Source organism: Lotus japonicus, chromosome 1, assembly GCF_012489685.1.
Source record: "Lotus japonicus ecotype B-129 chromosome 1, LjGifu_v1.2".
Taxonomy (NCBI): Eukaryota; Viridiplantae; Streptophyta; class Magnoliopsida; order Fabales; family Fabaceae; genus Lotus; species Lotus japonicus.
This window is the reverse complement of record NC_080041.1, coordinates 107251619-107268956: the sequence shown is the minus strand read 5'-3', so window position 1 is coordinate 107268956 and position 17338 is coordinate 107251619. Positions and strand designations below refer to the sequence as shown.

General features: G+C 38.8%; 1 protein-coding gene and 1 long non-coding RNA gene across 3 annotated transcripts; both read left to right on the top strand.

Moving 5' to 3' along the window:
- Positions 1 to 7399: 7399 nt before the first annotated feature.
- LOC130728914 (epsin-3-like) lies at positions 7400 to 11111 on the top strand. The gene is made up of 4 exons (XM_057580490.1): positions 7400 to 7568; positions 9734 to 9856; positions 9964 to 10128; positions 10495 to 11111. Exons 1-4 carry the CDS (start codon positions 7462 to 7464, stop codon positions 10838 to 10840), a joined length of 741 nt encoding a protein of 246 aa, XP_057436473.1. The 5' UTR covers positions 7400 to 7461; the 3' UTR covers positions 10841 to 11111.
- Positions 11112 to 12282: 1171 nt separating this feature from the next.
- Positions 12283 to 14740, top strand: LOC130728913 (uncharacterized). Of its 2 annotated transcripts, none has more exons than XR_009015823.1 (3): positions 12283 to 12757; positions 12953 to 14163; positions 14244 to 14740. It is a non-coding gene; the product is annotated as an uncharacterized LOC130728913 (long non-coding RNA). The 2 variants fall into 2 exon arrangements; XR_009015824.1 differs by having other exon boundaries at positions 12292 to 12757; positions 12953 to 13452; positions 13949 to 14740.
- The last annotated feature ends 2598 nt before the right edge of the window (positions 14741 to 17338 follow it).

The following is a 17338-nucleotide window of genomic DNA, read 5'->3' as shown; positions in this document are numbered from 1 at the left end:
TTCCCTGTCATTGCCCTAGGGTAAACGACGATGAAATCTCACGCTTCCATGAAGTCTCACGCTTCAATGGGGTCTTACGCTTTCACGAAGTCTCACGCTTCAGTGAAATCTCACACATTCACGAAGTCTCACGCTTCAGTGAAGTTTCGCGCCTTCACGAAGTCTCACGCTTCAGTGAAGTTGCACGCCTCCGCAAAGTCTCCCGCTTCAGCAAAGGTTCCCGTCTCCACGAGGTCTCCCGCCTCAGTGAAGTTTCTGCTTTCACGAAGTCTCACGCCTCAGTGAAGCTTACTCACTTTCACGAAGTCTCACGCTTCAGTGAAGTTCCATGCTTTCACGAAGTCTCACGCCTCAGTGAAGCTCCGAAGGTATATACTGTACCCGAAGGTATATAGATATACTGTACCCGAAGGCATATACTGTACCCGAAGGTATATACTGTACCCGAAGGTATATAGATATACTGTACCCGAAGGCATATACTGTACCCGAAGGTATATACTGTACCCGAAGGTATATAGATATACTGTACCCGAAGGCATATACTGTACCCGAAGGTATATAGATATACTGTACCCGAAGGCATATACTGTACCCGAAGGTATATACTGTACCCGAAGGCATATGTCGATTCGGCGACAAAAGACAGTTAATTATGAAAGGAGTGCGATCACCCTTGATGACTTCTTGAGTCATCTGACTCATCAAATCTCGATGGTCAAAAACTGCTCCGACCCAAACTCAAAACAACCCAAGAGTTAGTGTCGGTCAATACAACACAACTCCACCAACAAGAATACACGAGGGTCTAGTGTCGGTCAATACAACACAGCCCAAACAAAACCCAGAGTCTGTGCCGGTCAATACAGCACGACTCGAACAACACTCCCAAGAGTACTAGAGTACTCGGTGACTTTCAATCATCACCATAGCTCACCTTAGTGGCTTTCCCCAATTCCAAAACTCTCCAAACCCACAACAAAAGCCGACTTTTCCCCGTCTTTCGTAAATATTTTCCCCTTTAGTTCTCCTATGATTATTCGTTTAGTAAAAACGTTTCGAATTGAATTAGTCAAGTTATGAGTTTACTTCTCAAAGTCTAACTCTCCCAGAGTCTCTAGTTTTCGAAATTCTAATCATTCTAAGTTTTCCAAAAACCCTCCAAAAGAAGTTTCCCGGGGAAAGTCTAAGTATTCAAACGAATCCCAACAAATGGCTAAGCCTCAAACCCCTCGTTTGGACTTGCCTAGGGTTTTTCATCCAACCCGAAATGTCAAAGATCACCAGATCAATGAATCTCCACTCCGAAGTCGCGTCAAAACGCTCAATCCAACACAACATCAACATCATAAGTTATGAAAACATTCATAACAATAAACCATCATCATAATCAATATCATAGCAAAGCATAAGTCGAATTTATCGACGCCTATTATGAAATCATAGCTAATATATATGTAAGTTGCCCTAACCTCGAGCTGTTCCAGCTTCGCAAACAAAGTTCTCCTCAAACAATTGCTCTAAGTCTTCCAAAGTTCCCTCAACTGAACCTCGGAGAAAAACAAAGCAGAATCCAAACAAAATCGATTAGTTCGATCGCAAAACAATACATAAACGATAGACAAAGCATTAAAGCTTCAGAATAGGACAATCAGGTACGAAAAGACAAGTTTTCGAAACCGAAAAACTCCCCCCTAAAGGAAATAGTCCACGGCCTCAAAGGAAAAAGGGCTTCGGCTCTTTTTCTTTGATCAAATCAATTCACAAGGTAGTTTTAGGGTAAAACTAAGGCAAAGAAACTGTCAGAACAATTTTCGGACAATCGGGCCGAAATACGACTACGCAGGGGCATTTTGGTCCAAAATAAAGACTCAAAACTTCAAAGTTATCCGTTCTGAAAACAGATTTGACAGCAACGATCCTCATGACATCCGTGACAACAAATCCTAAAGGCACGAAGTCAGATTATAGCTTTACGACAATAAAGTTTCGAAATGTGAGACAAAAAGAGTTTTGAGTCAATTTTTCAGATCCTGGACAACTGAATCGCAATCAGAGTTTACTGACAGAGGTTTTAGACTCAGGGGAACATAAGGAACATAACCCAAGCGAGAAATCAGAGAAATCGGACAATTTTAGAAAAAGCTCAAAACTTAGAGCACAGAAACGACTTCAGAAACGCAACAGAAACAACAATCAGAGGTAGGAATCGTGTTAGTTACCTTGATACCTAGAAGTAGGGACGAACTGCACGAAGATTGGTCAAGTTTTCGCGAAAATCTCCTCCCCCCTTGCTCTCCACGAATTTGGGCCTCCAATGGTGAAAATGAGAGGATTTTTGCTTTTTCGCGCTATTTATAGGCGGGTGAAATCGCGGGAAAATGAAAATTTCGCGATTCCGATTTTTGCAGCACGATCACCGAGAAATTCTAAGAGAGATTCTGGCGTCAGAAATCCAGAACTCAAAACAAATATCTATGATATGGGAAAAACGATATCGAAAATCTCAAAAGCGGTGTAAGTTAAATCTGTCCCGAAAAACTACTTTTTGCTGTGATCGCCGGACGACAAAACTTCCTTCTGAAGAAAGATTGGAAACGTCGAAACAAATCTGGCAACGCGGACGGAATCTTCTTTAGAAGTCCCGAATAGAAAAAGTCTTCATCCATTGCTCGAAAATAGGGTTTCGAAGCAAAGAAATTAGCGTCGGCGGACATCCGAAAAGTGAAACCTATCGTGCGTACAGTCCAGAGTTCCGAAATGAAACGCTGGTCGATGGAAAAATAAAGAGAAACTTTAAATTTTCCGAGAGTTCGAAATCTCACTCAAAACGTTGCTTTAAGAGCGAAATAGCCTATTCTGGACACGCTCGCCATAAGGCAGGTGTGCAGACGACTCGCACTAGCTCCGAAAGAAACAACGCCACATTCCTCGAGCAATTCCTGAACTTTCTTTTTCATTAATCTTTCTCAAATATCAAACTCCTGTCACACTTACACTGATTCCACGCGTGAGTCGGAAATTAACTTGTTCCGAAAATCCGGGTCTTACATCACTCGCTTTCGAGGAGGTAGGGCTTGATTGGCCAACACATTTATATTTACATGGTCAACCCATTTAGGCAAGACCGGTGGAAAGGCCAATGCAAACCTACTCGTGGGCAAAGATGGGAACCTAAAGTCAGTTTTTCGAATAACAAAAGATAGACCCTCCTCACCAGGAGGAACAACTAACTTGGATTTCTTGACTTTAAATTCCCATTTTTGCCTTAATACCTGAGCTGCTTTCGCAACCGTATCTCGAAGGCGAAGAGTTGGGTAATATACCACACCAAAGAACTCTTGAAAGGATCGAATTTCTGCCAGGTGCATACCTTTGGTCTTCTTCGGATCCTGCTTCGGCAAAAGAAAAGCATCTGTCATGCATTGCAGACAATCTATGAGGGGCTTCGAAATTTGAGCCCAATACTCAGACCACCAGGCTTTGAAAGCATTAGTAGCATAATATGAAGGAGCGTAAGTAAAGGGGCTCAGGTTGAGAAGCTTCTTGTTATAGAAATGAACAGTCGTGTCGAAAGCAGAAGCCCTCTTAATAGCCCCGGGGTACAGGACTAGACTCTTGTCAAACAAAGTGTTGGGTAGAACTTGGCTAAGCCCAAACTGTCGAGAAACCAATTGAGGGTTGTAGCCACATAGAGTGTAGTCACTGCTAGCAAAGCCTACTGTTAAGACCCTAGGAGATAAGAGGGTCCTCCAGAGTGTGATGTGGTGTTCTTTGGGCAGTGCAGAATCAGAAGCATTAGGATAAGAATTCCTCAGCCAGAAAGGGCCACGAACAGCCTTGCTATAAGGAGAGAAACTGGAACGATAATGCTTCAGCTCGAGAAACATGGTAAAGTACTTTCTGAAATCAGCTTCAAAACTCGACGCATCATAAGCAGGGGTCAGGGTCTCGAGCCTATGGGCATCAATCCTGGTGTTAGAAACAGTTGGAGGATTATCTTGTACCGGCAGAAGAGATTCGAAGACTGCATTCAACCAAAGTTGAAACAGCCAGAGAGGTCCAGCCGCATTCAGAGAGACGGTCTTGGTATTCCGGATATCCTCGACAGCTTCATTCAGCATTTGATAGAGGTTGCCAAGGACAAGCCTAGCCATAGCGAGTTGTCGACCCTCGTGAAGTAGATTGGCTAAGGGCAAAAGCTTGGCAGGTATACGCAAAGACTTGGTGCAAAAAACATAAGCAGACAGCCAATACAGCAAGAAAGTGACATGTTCAGCATCAGACACCTCACCACTCTCGACACAATGGTCCTTAATAAATCGACTAAACGAAATATTGTCAGTAGGAATTGAAATGGGGTTAGCAGCTGCAGATGTAGAGTGATAATCGTCACCAATGGGCCATAATCCAGTAATGGCAGCAACGTCCAAGAGGGTGGGAGTAATCATGCCAAAGGGAACGTGGAGGCAATTGGTAGACCTCTCCCAAAAATAAAGTGCACTCAGTAGCATAGCAGGGTTATACGAGATTTGCGACCTCGACAACTGAATCAAGTCTAAAATCCCGACATCCTTCCAGTGTTGCCTCTTGTCTTCCTCAACCCTATCTAACCATTTCAGGTAGGCTTTGTCGTTAGCAGAGGGGTTAGGAGGAGCTGAACGAAAAGCTCGTTTTGGGTCGGCAAGAAATGGCATCCGGTAAGAAGGTTGGAAAGCCAAAATAAGCTCCTCTCCCCTAACACTAGGGTGAAATGACTCATGTTCTTCAGGGAGACTATTGGGCCTATCATGCTTCACTACTTTCAAAGGACCCAAAATGGCGCGTAAAGTACCATTAACAGAGAAAGGAATGAGCACCTGGGATTTCCAGATAGCCCTCTTGTCTGCTTCGTTGGGAGGTTCCGGGATTGCCACGCGCTTGGATTCATCCAGCTTAAGCTCAGTGGCCAACGGAATGGTCTGCTCAGGATTGGAAGCCATTGAAGGAAACGGTAGATATTCCAGAGAAAACGGAAGAAGATGAAGTGAGAAGTCTGGGGGAAGGAGCTGAAGGTTTGAGAAAAGAGTAAAGCTTGAACGAGGAATACCAAGAGGGTATTTATAAACAGAAGGGCAAACGGAACCCAGGCCGCATTGAGCAGTAATTTATAAAAATTTGGGGTCCAAGCGATTATTTTATTAGTTAACTCATGTCACCTCTCAGCTTTTTGGCATAGGTGAAATCATGGCCCTAAAAAGGCTATAACTGTCAGCTAGTGGAGAAGTCATCAGACGTTATGGCTGCTGAGTGGACTTGAAGATCGAATGGTCGAGAGCACAAAGTATTTGAATCGTTAGAATCGAACGGCTGCGATAAAAAATGCTTGGTGTCTCCAAGCTAAAGCAGTCGACAACCAACATTCTTGGGGGGCAACTGTTAAGCTAAAAATTACGAGTACTACGATTCTCGACATCATGGTGCAAAGGTATATTCTCGACAGAAAGGGTTACGGCGAGACCGGCGACTCAGCACATGGTGTCCCCCAAAGCCAAGTTAGTAAGAGCTATATCTCGACAAACTCAGCAGATAAAGGAATCTCGATCATCCTAACGGAAGAGGCAGTTACCGAGTAACAAGCAACTACAAGCACGTGCATATACCCACGATGCCACGAATAGCAACGGCTACCCACGACTCAGGACCACCCACGTGGCAATAGAGTCACGTGCGCGAAGACCACTGGCTAAACGTGGGGTAAGGCGCCAAAATTCAAACCCACGAAGCCATCATGCATTAAAAAAAAACCGCCAAGAACGTGGAGGCAGAAACAGCACTATAAATAGAAGAAGCAGCAGCAGAAAGGGGGGTTCCCAACTCAAACTCTGAAAATTCACCAAAAAGCTCTAAATGTCCGCATCAATGAGACTCAGAGAGCAAAACGTGATGATGGAGGAGTATGTTGCAGAACCAACACTTTAGTTTTCCTGTATTTAAGCTTGTTAATTCCCCAGTTCTTCTATGCATTTTCCCGTCGAGATCCTCATCTCTTGTAGCTTTTATGTTATTTTGATGTATGTGATTTCTTTGTAATTGACCTGTGCTTAATGAAATTCAGTTCTGTTTGAACCAACTCGTCGTTGTCGAAAAAAGCATTTACACACACAACACTTTGGCAAAGCGTTTTCTCAAAAGGACCCCGAATCTAAACTTCCTTTAATCGAACTAAGAGGATATTTGTTTACCAAAAATCCACGTAAACAACATGATAGCAAGGAGTTTGCTTTGCTAAAGAGAAATATTAATATAAACTCTGAACAAAATTGGTCTTGTATTTTTGCTCTGCATAAATCATATGACTATAATGTCAATTTAATGCTTAAATTCATATTTTTTCTGTTCTGGAAACGGTTACCAAGCTGTTCTTTTTTTCTATACGGGGAAATGAATAGGAAGTTGAGAATTAAGTTACAAAAATAAACTGAAGGTTAAAAAATTGAAACTCATTTTTGCTTATGTGTTTAATGCTCTTGTTGCTAATGTGTTTAATACTTCAATGCTATATTTTCAAGTGTGCTTTATATATATATGAGGACCGCTATATAGTACGAGGAAGGGTGCACGACCGGGGCACGATGATTTAAAAAAATCATTTTTAAAAGCAAAAAATAAACAAAAATAACAAAACCAAAACGGTGATTCAAAAATAAAACCAAAAGGGTGAAACAATTTGGGAAAACACCGAGTCACGCACATCCTCCCCACCGTCGTCGCTGCTTTCACACAACCACCGTCAGTCCGCCACCCACCTTTTACACCATCAGATCCGGTGAACCCTTTATGTCCCTTTCCACTTCCACCCCAATATATTCCTTCCCATTTCTTTTCCATTTCCCTCTTTTCATTATGTGAATTCCAATCAATGAATTATCTATCATGATTTCACTCTTCACATGCAAGTTGTTTTTTTCCAGCAAATTAGAGCTCTGGGTATCTTGTGTGGTCATGCTGGACCCAACACTGATCTGGGTCTTTGTAGTCCCATGGAAGAAAACGGAGAAATTGAGGGATTTTTTATTTTTTTTAAAAGTGAAATTGAGGGATGCAAGTGCAACACTGTGGAGAGAGAACCCATTTCGAATCTACTGGTAAAAGAGAAAAGGAAAACGGACTGAACGGTGCCACGTTACTCTCTCGTGCCTATTCGTGCACGCTTTGGTCGTGTTAAATATCTTTTTCCTATATATATATAGATTCTTACATGATCCTCATCCTTTCATTTTAAAAAGTTAGGCCTGTTCCATCTCATTACGTGTGCAAATCCACTTTAACAAAAACATTAGTGGTTTTGGTAACGGAGCAGTTGCACGTGTTACGTACATAGGTAGGGAAAATGGGAAATTATTTATGTATATACGACACAACTAATCTTGAGTCTTCATCATTATTATCCTCAAAATTCTTCCAGAGAAGACAGAAAACATGAGCTCTCCTCTCATCCATGAAATCAAAGGACAAGCTTTTCGATTCTTGAAGGAGAAGATCAAAACTGCAAGGCTAGTTCTGACAGATGTTACTCCAGTCCAATTGTAAGTCTTAGCTTCCTTTTCCTCTACTTGATTTTTCATCTCAACTCAATCATGCTATAAGCTATTGGTTTATTTGAGAAAAAAAAAATCCTTCTGCTAGGATAGCTGTATGTAAACACGTACCAAAAGAATGTTACCACCTATAACTTCAACACGTACCAAAAGATTTTTTCAAGGTTTTTATGTCTCTTAATATAAGTTCCTTTCTTAGAATAAAAAAAAATTCCTTTCAAATATTTATGAAACATTAAATAAATTTTTTCAATTTTATCCTTAACATTTTTTTTAAAAGCTAAAGGACAATATTATGGACTAAAGCCTGTGCACACGTATAAACATTGTTTACACAGTCTTGCCAAATAAAAAATATGTTTTTCCTTTAATTAAAATTTGAAATGAAATTAATTGTTCAATCCACATTACATACCATGATTGATTGTTAGTGAAAAACTGTTTTACACAAACAATGTATATCCGTTAAACTATAATATATTATTAAAGAAATATGAGAACAACCATTCCAATAGTACGTAGTTTAAAGTCCAAAACCAACAACCCAAACAAAATACACCAAAAGTTCCCATATACAAAACACCCGATAAACCAAAATGGAAACCCCAAAACAATGCTAAAACCTAACAAAAAAATACAGGCTCCTCAAGGGCGGATTCAGACATTATATATCGGTGTGGCTAAACATAAAAAAAATTATAGACTAAAATACAAAGTAGAAATTATATTAGGTAGCAAGCAAGAAGTAGCTATAATCTCACATGAAAAGCAGAAAAGTTTATTCAACCATGAAAAGTTAAGACTAATTTGTGCAGTAAAAATGACAAATTTTGCTTTTTTGGGAGAAAACATTACAATGCTGCTAATTTAACATTCCAAAATTTGCAGCCACGAATCAACAATCATAACAGGAAAACTCATCAGCAAAAACAAACAGAGGTAGCTCCAAACCCAACATGGTTCCATCAAAGAACTCAGATCTGCTGAGTTCACAAGCAAAAATTCTCACCCAAAAAATCGATCCAACTCAACACGTGCAACAAGTTCATAAACCAAAAAAAATCTTTGAAAATTGAAAATAAAAAAAATAGAAATAGGAAAAGATCATCCAACATGAATTGTGTGTAGCGTAGTAAGGTGAATTACGAAGTTGATTTACCTGAGACAATGAATCAATTGGATTTCCTCTTGAATTGTGGTTGATTGGTGCGGTGATCAGCTTCTCCATACGATGAGAAATTTAGGAAGGTGAAGATTGGTGGGTTTTCAATTTTTGGGGAAAAGGGTTTTAAGTTGATGAATGCCGAAAAGCAGCAATGGAAGAAAGAAAGAAAGAAAAACCACGTCCTAATTTGATGTTAAACGTGAATTTTGATTTTTTACTTATTAAGCTATGGCGGCGCTTTGATCGTCGCCATACATTAACACAAAACTTTTAGCGGCGGATCCAGAACCGCCGCTATATACGATATTAACAAAAAAAAAAATCTGGTGTGGCTATAGCCACACCCAGCCTACACGTGGGTCCGCCCATGAGGCTCCCCATAGATAAGAAACATAAAATACAAAACCGAAGCTGAACAAGCTCAAGTAAAAGACCCCTACAGAAACAATACAAAGAAAACCCAAAGGCAACGCCAAAAAGCTCAAGAGGTTCGCAGCTCCCTAATTTCCTCCTCAAGATTGTGAATAGCCTTTTGTAAATTCGTTCAGAAACCACGATGAAGTCAAAATCAAGGTGGAAAAAGCAAAAATTAAGAAAGTTGCTTCTGTCCATAAAATTTTAACTTCATCGTGGTTTTTGAACTAATTTCTGAATAAACACTTATATGAGTATTGAGTAGCTTGCCGTTGTCATAATTAATTTTCAGAAAAAATAAGTTAATATTAATATACAAATGTCAAAACTAATTAAGAGAATCAGTTCAAACATGTATAATGTGTTTGGATTTACGATGAACACACAATTCAAAGCACGCCAATCTAAAAGCTACATTCTCTCTTATAGTGATTACCAAGTTTCTAACTACAGACTCAAATATAGCAAATATTTTTTTTTTTTTTGGGTTTAACTATTTGATTTGGTTTGGGTACAATCCAAATACTTGATTTTTGATATGCTTCGCTCACTCTTTGGGTAACCGGCACTTAAGAATGACTGAAGAAGCTACAGACGAGAATCCATGGCCACCAGACACACGTACCATGAGAATAATATCGCATGCTGCCTTTGAAGTCGATGAATATGAGAGAATTGTGCATATTTTACATCACAGGTTCCTGGTTTTTTATATCTTTAATTTATTTGATCATGTTGCTTTAATCTAGAGACTCTTTTCTTGTAGTGTAATGTTGGTTTTCTGTTTATGTGGAGAAATTACAGGTTGTCCAAATTTGATAAAGGGTATTGGAGAGCCTCATATAAGACTCTAATTTTATTGGAACATCTTCTAACTCATGGACCTAAGAGAGTCTCTGAAGAGTTTCAAAGTGATCATATAAATGTTATTGAAGAGATTGGAAAACTTCAATATGTTGATGAGAAAGGGTAGGTGTCCAATCTCAAATAATTTTTTTGTGATTAAAACTTTGTTCTATGAATGTAAATGTGTAAGTTGGGTGCAATGTAAATGAACTTTCATGTTAACATGTAAGAAGTCCGTCGACTTTTTATCTTAGAGTAAATGCTAATTAACGTCCATTCACATTATTATCCAAATATAGCCTTAGACCTTGTTACATTTCATTTTTTGAGTTGTACTACGTGAACATATGGTTTGGTGTTAGCATACAAATTAGTGGTGAATTTTAAACGTTGCAAATATTTGTGGCTGTTAAAAACCTCCACTAATTTGGGCCTGTATGTCAAGACACAAACCATATGTCTAGCTAACATTTTCGTTCACTTTTACAGGTTCAACTGGGGTTTGTGTGTAAGAAGATTGTCACAAAGAATACTAAAGCTCTTGGCAAACAAGGATTTTCTCAAAGAAGAAAGAGAAAGAGCTCGTCATCTTTCACATGGGATCCAAGGTTTTGGAAGTTTTAACCAACGAAGCTCAGCAATAAATGAAAGGTTACATGACACACCTTCTAAGATATATGGAAGATGTAATTCTGACTATGGTGAAAAATATGAAGATTTCACAATCTTAGAAAAGAAACTCGAAAATAATTCAAATTCAGGAGAAGACATAGAAGAGCAACACCCCTTTGTTGACCAAGAGAAGCTGACTACAACATCACTGCTTTCTGTATAATGAGAAGTAACGAGAATTTACATAATATAATTATTAGATGATAGGAAGCTATGTTATGGATGAAGAGAGCTGAATTGCTTGTTAGAAGCTCTGGTGTCGTTAGTTGTGAGGGGTTGTATTATTCTGTTTGTAGTTAATTGTAGTTAATTTCATGGCAAACTTAAAAATGCTGGTTGTGTTTTAAACAGCAACCATGCCCCCCTATATTGACCAATAGTGAGATGCTAGGATGCCATGTCATTATTTTGATTAGTAAATTTTATATTCTAAACTTGGGTCCCTAAATTTTTTAAAATTTTGTATTTTATCCCTCAACTATTTATAATTTTTAATTGTTTTTGAAATAAAAAAATTAAGTTAACCTAAAATAATATTTTATTTTGCTCTGTACCTCCGCTGCAAGCCGCCCCCTTAGCGGTGGTTTGTCCTGCCGACATGGATAATTATTGAGTTTGTTTGTGAAATGAGTAAAATTTGCTTCTTCATTCTGCCAATTTGCTTGATAAAAATGAAAATATGCAAAGAAGAAACAAAACTCATTTTAATCAATTTATCAAGTCTGTAAATCAAACTTTGGCACTTGCTTTTTCACGTTTATTGCCTACTTGTATTGATATAGTGCGCTCCTCCTACATTCATCACACCCTTCCAATTATTGCACTCCTCCAACAGATTCTATTAAAATCAATATGGATGCGTCTATCAAAACCTGATTGTGGAGCAGGTCTTAGCTTTGTTGCAAGAAACCATATCAAGCCATTGCAAATTTGCAACTACTTATGCAGGGTTACTTTATGTAGCAGATTAAATTAGCCTTCTGTTTAAAGGGGTTTGAAGGCTTCTTGGCTTCTTGGCTTTTTTGAGTTTTTTTTTTCCTTCGGGAGGGATAGTTTGCCCAATGTTTGTGTTTTTGAGTTTTCGTTTTGGAGTGTTTAGCATTTTCTTGTATTTGATTTGTCACAACACCACAGATAAGAATATGATCTCAGAGGAGAGGAGAGGATGAAGGATTAGGTCAATAAATTTACCCCAAATCAGCTTGAAATGTTTAAAATCAATTTGAAAATAAACTTTTATAATATGGTTAAATTTATAATATAAATAGTTGGAGGATCTATTTAAAAAAAATTTAAAAGTTAAAATGACATGACACAAATCTCCATTTGGCATTCATTGATTGGATATGGGAGAAACAACATTATAACCCTCCCTCACCAACCAGCATGTAAAAATTTGCCTAATTTCATTTGCTACTTAGTTAGTTAATTCAAGTAATTAAGTAGTTAATTAGTTACTTTCACTACAAGAATTAATGTTTTTAGTGACATCTACTAACTTAAGTTGCAAAATCGAGTTTCACTGTTCATGGCCATCTTTTTTTTTTTTTGTTATCAAGTGAAAGTTTGTTGGGCCTATTGGGTTGTTTCTGATAAAGGGTTGTTTCTGCTGAGGCTTTCTCTCCCTCTGTTACACGTTTCCTGTAGTGTAGCTGAAACCTACTTCATCAGTCCTCTCTCTGCTTTTCTCTTCCTATCCTCTGAAGCTACGTTGTACTGATCCAGTTTCATGGAGCATCCACACCCTTCATCTTCCTTTCTCCGCCTTTTTTCCTCCTATCATCTGCCTTGCCGGAACCCCTCTCAGAACATCATCTCACTTCATCACCTTTTGCAAATCGTACTTCTGCTACCCTAGCTATTTCATGCGCTCCATGTGCTCTACTCTTCTCTAGGTCGTCCTTCCTGTATCTCTTTGCTGGATTTTCCTTTGCACGGTTCAAGCTTCGATGTAACCCTCCATCAGTGATCTATTATCTACACCCTACCTCGAAAACCAGCTATTGATTCTGCTTTCCAGGTTGTGTGGCTACACTCTAGATCAGATTTCAGAAAGCTAGCTCTTAATTCTTCTTTACAGGTTGGTTGATTTGATGCCCTGCCAATATTGTTGGATTCACTATCATTACATTTGTAGCTTTTTTGTGCTTATAAATTGAATCATTGGTTGCCAGGTTCAAATTCATTCTCTACATGTTCTCTTTCTACTGATTATTGATTTTGGAATTGGATTTTGATATGCCAAATGGTGATATGTATGTTTTTATTTGTGCAGCTATCATTAACAATCTTGACTGTTGTCGCAATCTTTTTCTCATATGAGTGGAGTTACTTGGAGTTTTGTGGGTACTGCCAGATTCATATCTTGATGTTCCCCCCAAAGACAATGGTTTCTCACTTGCTCTGACTTGAAAAATGCCCACTGACTCTTAGGGAAGTAAAAAATAGGGCTTCTCTGATTGTTTCCTACTTTTTTTTACATATATAGCTGTTGAATTTAGGCTTGAGGACTAATTGTATTTGCTTACATATATTGCTCTTGAATTTTTTTTGCCAATTTCTGGCATCACACCTTCTAAGGGATCATCTAATTTGTGAATTTATTTCTAATCCAAGATATAGATGTTCTTGTGCTGCATTGTTATCTTGTGCCTTTTTCAACTCTTTTTTTTTTTTGAGTTTTTTGTCAATGATGTCTCACAATGTGTGGCTTTTGTACTGTGATCAAGTTCTTTTTCATCCAGCAAAAGAATTTCTTCCAACAATCCAAAAGAGGTATTTCATTTTCTAATACTTCATGTAGCTTGGTCTGACTTGCATTTATTTTTCTCTCTTAGAGATGTAGACAGAGTTGTTTCTTCTTATGTCATTTTCTTCTACTCATTGATGTTGCTTTTGTTTCATAGTAATTAGTTTGCTGATAACTATAGTTTAAACAGTTAATGACTTAGATTTAAATAGTTAAATGATTTGTAATCATACATGATGGTGTTTAAATTTAATCAATGTGGTCGTCTGACCCCATTTGCTGAAGAATGGCTTTGTTGCTGTAATGATTTTGTCTTCTACTGCATTGCATTAGTTTCCTAGATGAAGCTTTTCATATTATAACCTTGAAAATATTTCAAGAAGTTTAATCTTGTCATGGTTCAAATGTAATTTTGACATATCAAACTTACGTCCAATGTGATACTGAATTCCATTGTTAATTCCTTGCGAGAGAGATTGAAAAGGTATGTTAATTCCTAATTTTTCTAATATGGTATCATAGCTCTAAGAATAATGGAGCTCACCAACGATCTGCTTCATCATCTTCGTGCCACCCGCGGTAGAGTCTTTAAACATTCTTGTCGTCGAACCGCTGCCAGACTCTCCTCCTTCAGTTTCTTAGATCTCACGACCAATCTTAGGGTCGTGATTTCCCCAGATTCATTTTCTTTGTCATCATCTTCTGATTCTGTCATGGAGCAAGTAGCATCTGTGAAGGTTGAAGATTTAGATTCTGTCATTTGATTTCTTCTTCAATTTCTTTCTTTAATTTGCTGATTCAGAAGTTCAATTTTCAGCAAGGAAACCTGCATCTGATACTTTTATCATCAGTTAACTTCAATGACTTATTGATTTCGACACAATAAATATTGGCTCTTGAAGAAACTAAATGTTTTTTATCTTGAGTAACTTCGATGATTTATTGATCAACACTGTGAAGAAGACACAAAGTACTCTGATGAAGAATTCAGTCATAGAGCAAATTGAACTCATGGCCATCCAGAATTCAAGAATCAACAAACCATGTGTTGGGGATTTTGCCACCGAGGGATAAATGTCTTTGCGATCTTTTCGAAATATATGAGGATAATTGCACACAAAATTCTTGGGCTTATTGTTGATTATGAATCATAGGCAATGTCAAGTGGATAAGGTGCTGAGTTTCAGAGTATTATTGTAATCTGCATTATTTTTTGAACATGTAATCTGCATCATTAGTATTTCTATATGTGCTTGTAACACTGAAACCCTAATTATTGTATTTATAACGAATCAATAAACAGAATTATAGCTGCTCTATAGTCGCAGAAGTAGGAAATTTGGCCGAAGTGCGTGACCAAAACTTTTGTGTTTTTACCTATACTCTGATCTGCATTCGTGTTACTGTTCTAACACTTATCTTTCGTTTTATAAGGGCTCGTTTGTTACCTCGTATTAGGTATGATAGTATAAGCTTATACAATATAATATATATTTATCCATTGTTTTGTGTCAACATTGTATTGGATAAACTTATACACCAATCTCCTTATATACATTAAATTATAGATTATTTAAACCACCCTATAAATAATGAATAAGGCATGATAAGAATGTGATGTATAAGTTACATGAAATTATTTTATCCACCGTCACCACCACCACCCTCCACCATCACCACCACCATCTTACGCCACCACCGCCATCATCATCGCCACCTTCCACCACCGTCGATGCAACCATTTCCACTACCCACCCCACCACCATCGCCTTCCACCACCATACACCATCACTGCGTTGCCGCCTCCACTGCCATCGTCACCACGACCACCATTATATTCTGCCATGAACAACCACCACCACTACCGCCACAACCACCTTCCTCCACCGCTACCAGCGCCACTGCCACCACCACCAACATCGTCACTATCACCTTTCAACACCACCACCACATGAACTACCACCGCCAGTGCCACCACCATCGGCCCATGATACTACCACCACCACAATACTCTCCACCAACACGATCCACCACCCCACCTCCCACCACCACCACCACCCTCCACGACCATCGTCATTGCCACGACAACCACCTAAATCCACGACCCACCACCACAACTACCATCTTCCTCCACCACCACCACTACTCAGCATCACCACTGCCGCCTCTACAACCACCACCACAATGACCATCCTCCATCACCGCCATCCCCACCACCACCACTATCGCCACATCCACCTTCCTCCACAGCCTTGTACTCCCCTATTAATATCACTTTGACTTACCAAAAAAAAAACCTTCCTCCACAGCCACCACCGTCAAATTGCCACCGTCATCATCGTCGTCACCTTCCAACACCACCGCCACCCGAACCACTACCGCCCTACAACATTGCCACCACCACAACACTCTCCACCAACACCATCCACCACCACGACCACCCTCCATCACACCACCACGACCCACCACCACCACCACTATCACCTCCCTCCACCGCCACCACCACTCAACATCACTATTGTCACCTCTACAACCACCACCCACCATCATTCCCGCCACTGCCATTGTCCCAGCCACCTCGGCCGCCACTGCCATCCTTACTACGCAATAACACCATCCTCATATAATATCTATCATTATTTTAGAATTTCACGAGATATCTGCTTATATTAATTTAAATGGAATGATAAGTTATACGTTGTATGACCAAACGTTGTATAGTATTCAATTTTTATCAAACTTAATATTATCAGACCTAATTAATACCATAAGACATTATATTATACAGCATACCAAATATGAATTTAGTTAAATAAATAACCCAAAGAAAAAGGCTTTGCTTTTGCGCGCACTCTAAGGTATCTATTTCAATAAATATCTATTAATTCAATTTCTTTTTAATTTTTATAATAAATTATTTCCTAGTATTTCCTTGTCTTAAAATAGTTTTTTGGTGAGTAAATAGTTTAAATTTAAAATAGTTACCTCCAATATTTTTACATAATTTTTTTTTATCAAATACTAAATTTAAGAGAATTTTTACAGAAAAAATTAAATATAAGGAAAAGACTTTGCTTTTCTTTTCGCGTGCGGTTTGATGCTTTCAGAGGGGGATTTGGTATTCGAGGGGAGAGGCTGTTGGGCTAATTGGTAGATGGCGGGTGCGACGCTGTTGTTTGATTATGTTCCTGCCGTCGTTTCTCGTCTCTCTGCGAAGGGTGTTGAGGCTACATTCCCTTTTCGACCTCAACGTCTTCTCCTTGACGGATGCTGCTGCAGGACTGTTAGTGGTGGTCTGATGTCTGTGTGGGCGTTGTTGTTTAACTTGCTTGTTTACCGTTGGATTTCTTGTATTTTACTACTTTTATGTTTATAATATTTATGTTTCCTTTTAGGTTGTCTCAGCTCTATGGTGCTCTAGTAGGTAAGTATTTGTTGTTGGGCTGAGTTGGACTAGGTCTCTGTTTTATAGATGTTATGCGCTTTGATAGAATCCGTAACTTATTTCTATTTTTCGACTTTAAATGAGGTCTTTTACTGTTATGCAGATATAGGGATTTTGGTTTGGCTTTTAAAACATGCTTGTGTGCTTTTAGGGGGTTTAAAGGTTTTTTGAGAGTTTTTAACCGTAGTGGTTGAAGTAAGGGACGGAACCAGGTGTAAAGGGGCAATCGCCCCCTGGATGCACAATGGCCACTTACTATCTTACAATAAAAAGAACTTTTAGCCCCCGTGGCAATTTATATTTTACACCAAAAAGTAATTGAAGCCTCTCATAAAAGTAAAGTCTTCACCCTTATCCTTAAAGAAATTACATCCTTTTTTAGAGTGTAATTCCTTCAAGTTAACGTTTAATCCGCAATTTAGTTTCATTACTTATTCATTGTTGTTTTACTTTTTAGTTTCGTATTT